Below are 10,953 nucleotides of genomic sequence, written 5' to 3' on the forward strand. Positions count from 1 at the left end.
AGATATTACCTAAAGTTCTAAACCAATTAAACCGGTTGAAACCGAAAAAATAACAAAAGAAAAATATAAAAAGACAAAAATGCCCTTACTAAAAATAAGAAAAGTCATGAAAAAAGACTAGGATGTTAAATAGCGAAAACGATAGTCTAAATTTAGAATTGCCACCAAAGACAAGGGACATCTGGTGGAATTAACTCTTATTGCAAATTTAAAAGTTTTTTGTAAATGTTAAAATTTGTTAAGTACCATGTGATTTAATGGTAGAGTTAATACCTCCAATGGTCATCCGAGTATTAGCGATTTACCAGCTGTGGTCATCCGAGTTTTAAATAACCTTCAATGATCCTCCATGTTTTAAAAAATAACCACTTGTGGTCCTTTTAAGACGTCTCGTGGCCATTTTAAACTCGAGTTTTTTTTAAGAATTAGGGCCACAAGTGGTTATTTTTTAAAACATGGAGGATCATTGGAGGTCATTTAAAATCGCTAATGCTCGGAGAACCATTGGAGGTATTAACCCTTTGATGGTATTATTGTTTCCCTTTTAAAATGAAAGATCAGAGATTCGAGTCTCATCCTAATTTAAAAGTTGGCATATTATGTGATACAACTACTATCAATAGGGTTTTAAAGTACAAGCATCATGTGCAAGCATACAAATAATCGGTACAAGTAAAATCACTACAAAGTACAACCTTTAACACTATAAAGTTTAAGTATAATTAACTTTTAAATTATAATGTTTAATTACATTCCATAGTATAGTTACTTACACTTGAATTCAAGTTATTTTTCCCTCACTGGTTTAAAGTTGTTAAATCTTTCTAGATCAACAACTTTGATTGGTTTTTAATTCTCTCAGCATGTTTTTATTTGATCCTTATCATATACCACACACACCAACATAAACAAAAAATAAAATAAAATAAAAATAAAATCAATGGATGGAAAATGTTTTCATCGTCATAGAAACAAGCTTTAAAAAGTACCAAGTACTCCGTATCTTTTACAACTCAGTAAATATACAAAAATAAATCTACTTGAAACAATGCTTGGGAGGGGAAGGTTTAACTTAGTTCAGTTTACAGGCCTCGTGAAAATAGAATCACCAAAAAAGGAGACTGGAACAAGGATTATTATTAAAAGTAGCATATACAAACACATAATCTGTCCTTTATTGGTAGAAATCAAATCACTAATAAGTGAAATGGATAGATATTAGATAATGGAATGCCTTCTCAAACAAGATTTATTGTAAAGGAGACGTAAGGGTGCACCTCCGCATCACCTCCGAAAGCACCAACAGCTCCTTCGTCCTCAGTTTTCCAGTAGGTGCTGCAATTCATACAAGAGGATTTTAACAGGTAAATGGTGAACAGAACACTTTCGGTATGAAAGTAAACGACTTAGCTCAGATTCAATAAAATTGGTTTCTCTTGAGCCACCAACAAACACTTTATTTCATTTGTTCTCCCACAAACTCACTTGAGTTCAGATGAATCTTTTGTATAGCAACAGAAAGATGAACAAGACAATAAATACCTGTTTGAACTGTCACAGAGTGACTCCAGAATTGACCGCACTCTCTTCTCACTTTTCACCGATGGTGATAAGACAACAGACTGAAACGCATTCAAATAGGTCAATATGCCAAAATATTTTTTAAGAAATAAACAAATAAAAGCATATGCATGTGCAGTAACAAGAATATTTTAAAAGAAAATTTTGTAACTATTACCAAGAAGGATGGAGGTAAGCCATATCTCAGAATGCTTTCAGCAAAGACACGTACAGCACAAAAGTGCATCCAGGAGCTGAAAACCTGCAGGAGAACCATAGAATGACATACTCAAATCAAAATCAAAATATTTAAATGGAGCAAAAAGGTCTGAAGTTCTGAACATTTGACAACTTGCAAATATGATAAGCAAAACTATAAAATAACAAAATATCAATTCCATCTGCAGCTAGAAGAGCAAGAAGGTAAACACACATTATCTTTGGTACTGACTTTACTTATCTTTAACTATGCAGTAAAGCACAATATAGAATGCTCATTCAATTTACGAGCACACCTAGAATGGTCAACTACTCAACTTTATAAACACTAAAAACACATAAACAGGAGCTTGTAGAAAACAAAACAACATACTTATTTCTTAAAAAAAAAAAAAACTGGATTCCTCTATATCATTCTCACATGCCACAGCCACAGTCCAACCAAATGAAGGCTACAGATCCACAAGTATCATTTAATCTAAGCTAATCCAAGTTCACACCATCATTAAAGGCAGCTTTAAAATATTTAACATCACAATGTCCCCATCTTATCTGCCTTCCATGCATCATTGCAGAACTACACCTCCAAAATATTAACATTGTTCAATTTCAAATAGTTTGAAAGCTCCCCTTTTATGTAAACCCAATTTCCTTCAATCAAATGTCAAACAACCAGTAGAGCATGGTGCTTCAGTTTCAATTATGAGAATTGCATATATATAGTCTCACACAGGCCCAATTTCTGAGACCACTTGCAATACTTAGATGATTAAAAACATGATAAAGCCCAAGGTTATTCAAAATTGAGGATGAAAATTGAAATCTCAATGCCCAAAGTAGAGCATGAAAAGAAACAGTTTCCTAAATAGAAGAGAATACATCCAAAAAAATAATAATAATAATACTCTATTTAATTCAGATACCAAAGAAAATATAATGGCAAGCAATATAGGACATGCAAAAAGAACCAATTAATATGTTTTTTAAAAGGAAATGGATATCTAGTGAAATACAAAGGACAAAGGATCCAAGCCTTTTCTAAAGGGAATGGATATCATTTCTTTTTCTTTCTTCTTTTTTTAAATAAGAAGATAATGGTGGATTGTAAAGTTTATTCTATAAACTCCTTGACTATGCAAATGAGATAAATCACCCATTCCTCTATTAACTAAAAGCAATTGTCTGTGTCCATGTGCTGATGAACACAAGTATGTCCAAAGCAATTTTAAAGTTATTTTCAAAACGTCTTGGTTGCACCGTTGCAGCATGGTCCATTTTAATAAATAGAAGACTAGAAGAGACAAGCATTCTGCAAGATCTTTAACTGCTAACTAAGAAGCAATCAAATTCTATCAGAATGCCTAAGAGACAGCAATAGCCAGCACATTAGGAGCATAGTAGAAGCCAGCAACAGCCTTAACAAGCTCCTGTATATATCTAGATTATCTAGAAATCTCTTTTCTTGAGTGTATTTTGCACCCTTTCTTGATAAAGGATATAGTAAAGGGATGTTTTGCTTTAAGCTGAGTTTACAGAAAACAGTTGGGAACTCTGCTTGTTACAAAATTATGAAATTAGAATCAAATGCAAAGAATAAATTTTTAAAGTGTGGAACCTTTTTCTCTTCTCCCTTTCACAGGAATGCAGAACAAAAAGGAAAAAAGAAAAGGGGAGTACCTCAAACATGGGTGCAGGCATAAGTATGCAGTATGATATAAACAAGATGAATTTAATTTCAAATTGAATGCCTTGCTAACAGAGAAGCAAACTAAAGTACAAAGCAAAGCAAAATTGAACAGTTGTCTTGGACAGAGTTAGAAGCATATCTCAATTAGTTCCCAACTTCAGTGAAAAACAAGATGAACTCGCTTGAAAATCATATACATTATATTTATAATATTGTTTTCAGAACCATGGTATCAGAATCCTATAATACTTAAAAATTGGTGTCTCAACGGATATGCTGAATCCTGCTCAATAAACAAATTCCAATAAATTAAACTAGAAATCCAGTCAGATACAGAAAACTCAAGCTTAAGTTGAGCTCTAGGTCTTTGGCTCAAATAGATAGCAAACCTAGTTTTATGATCCACTTTGGGTAGTCCCCAAATAATTTCCACTTAACTAAAAAGGAAAAAAAATTTCCTCGTCTTAGTGTTAATGGGGCAATAACCTACTCATGCTTATCACGGCATCGCCTAGGCATCCTGTCGGTGGAGACAAGACGCCTGGAGGCTTCGCCTCACCTGAAAATGGCGAGGCAAGCTCCGGCATCGCCTAGGCGTCCCAGTCGGTGCCATGGACGTCGACCCGGCGTCCAAACCCGACCAAATTTTTTAAAAAAATAAATTTATTGAAAAAAAGGTATGACCTAATAAGAATAGAGGAGAGACGAAGAAACATTTTGCATTTCTCACCGTCGCTCTTCAGACCAAGTGCATCAACCTCCCACAGCCATTGCCCTCGGACCGCCATCGCCCTCCCTCAAGGCCATAATCTTCCTAGGAGAGCTCACGTAGGGGACTAGGGCCTAGGTGAAGGTACGAGTGCACCAATCTTGAGCTACTCGTGACGCCACAATACTTCTAGTTCTAGGATTGATGAGGAAGAATAAAATGAAGAAGATCCTTTTCCAAATGATGATGAAGATGTTGATGATGATGTTCAAGATGATGATGACCAAGCGGGAGGAAATGAAGATATTGATAATGACAATGACGGGCAAGGGAATACAAAGTGGACCAAACAAGTTTGGGATAAGACACTCCCCCTGAACCGGAAGCTTGGATGCTACCAATGCCTATGGATACCTCTCGTCACCAAAGCTGTCAACATCTTTCTAGTTGACCACAAAGCCTACTCCCATTTGGCCAAAACTTTCTGCTATTTCTTTTCTCCGATGAAGGAATGCCCATCTACACCATCCCAAATTAAATGAGCCGAACCCACACCATAGCATGGCTCCAAACATGAGACTAATCCCATGACCCACAATAATTTATAACCAAACAACACAACCAACAAGATATAATAAACCAATTTACCAAACAACACAAAACCTACTGCCCAACTATTCCCCTTTTCAGCTTCATCCTTCAGCCAAAAGATCAAAAAACTAGCTCTGCTGAAACACTCACCAATTCCCTCATAAGGTTCAGACAATAGCTTTTAATCATCTCATCTTGCTTTTGAATCAAAAACTTGACACGCTCAATTGGGGCAACTGCAGTCTTTGAAATAGCAGCTGAAACTCCACCCATTAGGAAGTCAATAGCAAAGCTGGCAAATCCCTTCTCAGCAGGAGCCTAGTGGTCGCAGAAGTGAGGAGATAGCAGCAGAGGAGAGAAGAACAAGACTAACCCTAAACACAAAGTACTTGGAAAGCTCAAAAAGGTACCTTCCACCATACCATGATGGAACGGGCTCATCAAGACGAGACGAATGAGACAAATTTCTACCGAAAAATTCGCCGGAAAAGGCCTCACACGCCAGCAAGTGCCAGCGCGTGAAGGCTGCACCGCAAAACTTTTCCCAATGAGGTCACCTTCCTAAGCCGGTCAATGCCTACTGGGCTCTGATACCATATTATGAAAGTAAAGAGAATATTTCTTAATATGATGTCATATACTGTCTTATACTATCTTATAGAAAAGAGAATACAAAGCCCTATAAATAGGTGTCAGAAGACTTCGAATAGGAAACAAGTTTCCATATGCCTACCTACCTAAATCCCTAAGACTGCCTAATCTATAGAGATTCCATATATTAAATATATATTCCATAACACTATTGATCTTCTTTGGGGTCTATTTTGTGGCTTACACCCCCACCTCTCCAATACAAAACGCCTTGATACCCAAACTAGCCTTTTTAAACCTTGGCATTGACTCAATTAGATTCTAAAGAAGTAAAGAGTAATGATGTCCAGGCGTTATCCTAGTTCTCTAACAAATTCTTCTGTAATGCTCAATAGGAAGTAGCTCGATGCCAAAGGAGAATATTTCATCCAACAAAAAGGGTCAGTATTCTTGTTCTCCCTTCTATCATATAATCCCATCTTCCCCCTTTTTCTGTTAGGGTTTTCCCTTGGTAGGAAATTTAGAGATTCTGAGTCTCTATGTCCGGTGCCCTAGTTTTGACCATCCCACGGTAAAGTGACTTAGCTCCCATAGAAAAATCTAAAACCCTTTTCTCAAAACCAAATAGCATATAATATGCGTAAAAAAGAACTTTATATTTGTTATACATTTTGAATATTAATTTCAAAATAACTAATGCACAAGGCATTTATTGTATTTTATTAATTATTGAATACAAATTGAAAGCTCTTTTTACAACAAATAAGCAGTTTGGAAACTCTTTCTTCTATTCTTCTATTAATGTAGGTCAATCCATTGGATAGTTGTATAATGGTTTTGTCGAATTGTTTGTTAGCTAGCCGGTTCTTTCATAACTACATCCTTGTTTAACTATAAAGGAGTTCAAATACATTTATACATTGAACTATATTTAAAAAAATTTAGAATTTTAACTTTTAATTTATTGTTAATTGGCTATTATAATTTCATTTTTTTAAAACTTAGGATCAGCCTCCAATCCGCAAAATCCACCATTGGCGGATTGAATTGGATTGGACGCACACCCTTAGCATATGTAGATGGGAAATTCCAAATCCACCTTTGCCGGATTGGACACAAATTCACCCCAAATCTGCTCCACAAACACCCTTTAATTCTGCCTATAGAAAGCGGGTCGGTGGGTATTGTTATTCCTAAACACATATAGGTCAATAGTTTGATTCAGTTTCTCTGTTCTTGACATATTGTTTCCAGATTATGCATTTGAATTGTGACTACAATGAATAATTTGAAAATCATTTTCAGAAACATAGAAACTGAGACTGAGACAAGATCTATTTATCAAAAGTATGGAAACCCACTACCCAGACAAGCTCTGGGAAAGCTGTTTCTGATTTATCACCCAACGGAACACTAAACATCTGTTTATTTAATAAAGCCAAAGTAGAGATTAAAATTTGATATTTAGAGATCAAGTCCAATTTAGAGAAGATTATAATTGTCATCAAGTTAGGTACCTCCCCATAACTGGTATAGCACCATTGCAAAAGAGAGCTTCGGAATGTTTCTTGGTCCTGCATCAGTTTTTCCAGCTCTTGTTTCCGACTTTCATGTGTTTCAGGATTATACTCAAAATCACGAATCTGAACCACAAAAGGAATGAGACGATGTCTGTACTAATCAATATTTTACCCATAAAGCATAATTTTTCCAACATTGTTTACTAAATAAAGGAAAGTAACAGTAAGGGTACAAAATACTTGCAAAAGGAAAAAGAATTGAGTGATAAACTCACTTGGAAGCCTCTTTCACGTGCCTTAATCCTAAAATTGTCAGCATCACGAGTGAATAACGTTACAGTATAAAGAGCATACTCATTGTCCTCATACAGCTTCTTAGAGGATCTGGGAACCTAAAACAATTAGTTCAATGAAAAAGTAGAACTTGTAGGATGAAGTGCAAACTTCCACAGAAAATCAAAAATAAGAAGAGAAGGGCTATCAATTTAACTATACAACATGGTGCCAACTTTCACTTTTTTGGAGACACCCAAGAAACTAATGTGTAATCAAAAGATCAGCAACACAAAGTCAAATGCCATACATATACACAAATAGAAAATGGGAGTCATACCACATAGGAAGTGAGTGTCTCATAGCTAGCCAACCAGTCTTTCTGTGAAAACTTGGAAACAACAGCAAGGAGGGTTGTTAGGTGTTCCGAGGTAATTAAATCTTCAGGCTTAACCAAATTGGAAAGATCTCGGACCGCTAAACTGAGAAAGGGAAAAAAACAATCTCAGTAAGATTTTCTACAAGTTAAAGATAGAATAAGTGTCTAATCTAAAAAATAAAAGCAAAATAGATCTCCTAAAGAAATCTAAAATAGCCCCATCTCCATCCACTCTAACAGTTCAACTACAAAAAAGAAACAGTAAATAAAAATGTTTGGAGCAAAGACACCCTTTTTCTGTGTCAATAGAAGATTCCTTATTACCAGGAATCAAGTTTCCACTCTCAAACATGTAAGGAAAAGTACACGTACTTTGAGATTTTAACAAATAACAATAGGGCTGTTTGTCATCTAGGATTTATAAGTTCCTTGTAGGCTTGTATTTCACTCTTGTGAATCTTAAATGTCAAATCTTGTCACTCTAAGACCTATAATTTCTGTGAGCCCTTTCACTTAGCTTCAAGAACATGTCATTTTCCCAGCTGTACTATTAAGCACCACAGGGAATGAAAGGAAAAATGTAAAAATTTAGATGCCAGATGGAAACTAGATGCACCCCATGAGGACATTAGCACTTTAACAATATCCACACTGAAGGATGTGAGGGCTTTATCAAACAAAGAAAGGTATGGACTGGTTTTGTGATATGTTTTCTCCAGAAAAAAGGTAGACTATTACAAAATGTGATGGCATTGTATGTGAATCATTGCATACCTTCCTGTCTGCTTACGATTTATGGCATTAAGCTGGCTACGCACATTGCTGTACTCAGCAACCCGAACCTGTCATAAATTACTAACAAAAGTTACAAGTTTTACAGAGCTTCCAATGATAAATTTAAAATAAACTCAACTTTTCTGGCATATAACTGTGATTGAAAGGCATAACCAGGATTCATGCTCAGCAATTACATATACCTCATAAATATGCACAATGGAGTACAAAAGATGAAAATTCTAGTGAAGTGAAGTTTTAGTGAAAGACCAAATGTAGCTTCACAAGAGCATAGTGAAACATTATCCTCATCTTGCCACCAAATCTTGGTAAAAGATTTAGTTCATATAAGAAACATGTTGTACAAACTGTTACTATCTACTAAAAATAAAAATAAAAAATTTGAATGTCTTGGAAATAAATGCCATATTAAATGATGGAGAAAGCAATAGATATCTTTTCCAGAATTTTTATACAATTTTACCTTAGAGATAAATAACCAAGAGTCAAAGATCCAAAAACATAGATAAATCACAAATAGTATTTCTTATTAAGAGTCTAGTTCCATCACAAAGATGGAAATGTGATACCTGGCATCAAAACAACACATACCACCGGATATACTCAGCAATTATATAATGCTGACTGCACTTCAGTAAAATATGATGACAGCTGAAATTGGAGGTCTACTTAACACTAGGTAAGTCCGAAAACTAGACATGGAGGAGTTTGTTGTGGTTTGAACTAACAACATTACTCCATTTGAATGAATAGAAGTAAGGAAAGTCGATGCAAGTTTCCAATAATTACAAGAGCTCTTGCTTCAAGGTTATCCTCCCTTGCAAAGAAGGATTTCTGACATTACCCTAGTACGAAATTGAGGAAAGAACAGTAATATTCCACTGAAAGATGCAAACACAGAAAACCAAAGCCAAGATGGCAATGGCACTCTACTGTCAACTAAGATGTCTAATTGATACAAGAAAACTAGACAATGAAGATTACATTACTTCAAAGTCTAGAAATGTTGTGTAAATATTAAAAGAAAAATGCACTAAATTGGAAGGTTATGGTGCATCAATTGGAAACTGTTATGATATTATCACTATTGGTGCCTGCTAGTTAGGTTTTTAATATCAGAAAATTTTATCAAAAAAGAAAAGGCTTACAGATAGGAAAATAAAGCATCCTCATTACAAACTAATACCTTAAGATCATCCTCAATCTTCGCAACTTGGGAGTGAACTCCATCTACAGTCTCCTTCAGAGGTGACATTGTAGGATACTTAGCCTCATCCCACACAAATCTAGGACAAAAATGAAATTGCAAGGTTTAGAAGAGAAACCATAAAAGGAGGAGGAAGAGAATAAGGAGAACAACACAAACAATAAAAAATGAATGGCATTTACCTAGTGAGGTAGGAGTCAACAGGAACCCCATCTACAGTGAGAGAACTGCTGGCAACACCAGAAGCCCTCTCCAACTCCTCGATCTGGCGCCGTATCTTCGAACACACCCCTTCAATGAAGTTGTTCGACTGCAAGCATTTTCAGATTGCTCAAAACAATTCAACGATTCCTCATTCACAGAGCGACGAAACAAAACAGATTTAACAGCAATTTGAAATCCGAATTCCAGTATTAAATGTAATTGGAAAATTAAGGGGAAAGCAGAGGAAATTCACCTTGACGAGGTCGTCACTGAGCGCGAGGAGCAAATCCAATGTACCGACGCGGAGATTGGGGATGTTGAACTGCAAGAATCAAAGAGATAACTGGATTGTGCGATCTAAAAAGCTTAGTTTCAATGGAGATCTCAAGTAGCAGAATGGGAGAAGAAAAGAGATTACTCTGTAGAGGGGAGTGTCGAATGAGTTTTTGGAAATTGAGTCCTGAAGGCGGCTCCAAAGAGACGTGGCGGAGGAGCTTTGCTGAACGGGGAGAGACACCACCCAATATCGAGACGCCATTTCGATCGAATTAGATTAAGATCAGATCGATCAGATCTCTCTTCTTCTTTTAATCGAATTTGATAAAGGAAACAGGTGGTTCCAGAGTTCGTCACTGCTCTCACCCCCTCTAATAATGTTTACGTACTAAACGTGACGAATTACAATTTACAGCTTCACAAGCTCGCTCAGGGCATCCTAGTTAGTTTAGGTTTTTTTCTAAGTTTTTTGTGGGTCCCAACCTCTACATCATCTTTCATTATCTCACTCAACCTCAACAACCCTTCTCTTTATTAATTTTAATTTTTTTTTCATCCTCCCAAATGCTCTGTCGAGTCGGAGTGTGGGGCCATTAGAATTGGGGTTCAGCCTTTTTTCGAAAGAATTTTAATTTTAAATTTTTTTCAATTTTTTATAGACCCATCATATTAATCCATTATATTTTAATTATTTCTTGATTTATTATCATTATAATTTATAAAAATTATAATTACAATTATTATTTTTATTATATTTAAATTAAACATATCAAAATCAAATAATTTCTACTATATATATATATATATATATACTAATAAGAGCCCAAAAGAGTTAGGCCTATAATGGGTAGAAAAAATGGCGGTCAAATTTTTTAATCAAATGAATGGCTCAGATTGATCAGATTTTAATTTTTCCTTAAGATTTTCTAATTTATCCTTAAT

The 10,953-nt window shown here is 35.4% G+C and overlaps 1 protein-coding gene across 1 annotated transcript; it reads right to left on the reverse strand.

Annotated features, from left to right (window-relative positions):
• Positions 1 to 941: 941 nt before the first annotated feature.
• On the reverse strand, positions 942 to 10,426 carry LOC109183852 (V-type proton ATPase subunit C-like). Its single transcript, XM_019333907.1, has 11 exons — positions 10,154 to 10,426; positions 9,989 to 10,057; positions 9,714 to 9,841; positions 9,511 to 9,610; positions 8,304 to 8,371; positions 7,491 to 7,632; positions 7,153 to 7,269; positions 6,875 to 7,000; positions 1,739 to 1,822; positions 1,543 to 1,622; positions 942 to 1,335 (listed from the first exon to the last, which is right to left on the reverse strand). The coding sequence occupies exons 1-11, from the start codon at positions 10,271 to 10,273 to the stop codon at positions 1,239 to 1,241; spliced, it is 1,131 nt and encodes a 376-aa protein (XP_019189452.1). The 5' UTR covers positions 10,274 to 10,426; the 3' UTR covers positions 942 to 1,238.
• Positions 10,427 to 10,953: the final 527 nt, after the last annotated feature.

Source organism: Ipomoea nil, unplaced genomic scaffold (assembly GCF_001879475.1).
Source record: "Ipomoea nil cultivar Tokyo-kokei standard unplaced genomic scaffold, Asagao_1.1 scaffold1179, whole genome shotgun sequence".
Lineage (NCBI taxonomy): Eukaryota > Viridiplantae > Streptophyta > Magnoliopsida > Solanales > Convolvulaceae > Ipomoea > Ipomoea nil.

Bases quoted from the DNA above. Each gene is read 5' to 3' on its own strand.
- LOC109183852 (XM_019333907.1), bottom strand. From the start codon at position 10,273: ATGGCGTCTCGATATTGGGTGGTGTCTCTCCCCGTTCAGCAAAGCTCC. The intron at 9,842-9,988 runs GTGAATTTCCTC...AAATGCTTGCAG, and splicing joins TCAGTGACGACCTCGTCAAG to TCGAACAACTTCATTGAAGG. The intron at 8,372-9,510 runs GTATTAGTTTGT...AATTTATGACAG, and splicing joins AGATTGAGGATGATCTTAAG to GTTCGGGTTGCTGAGTACAG.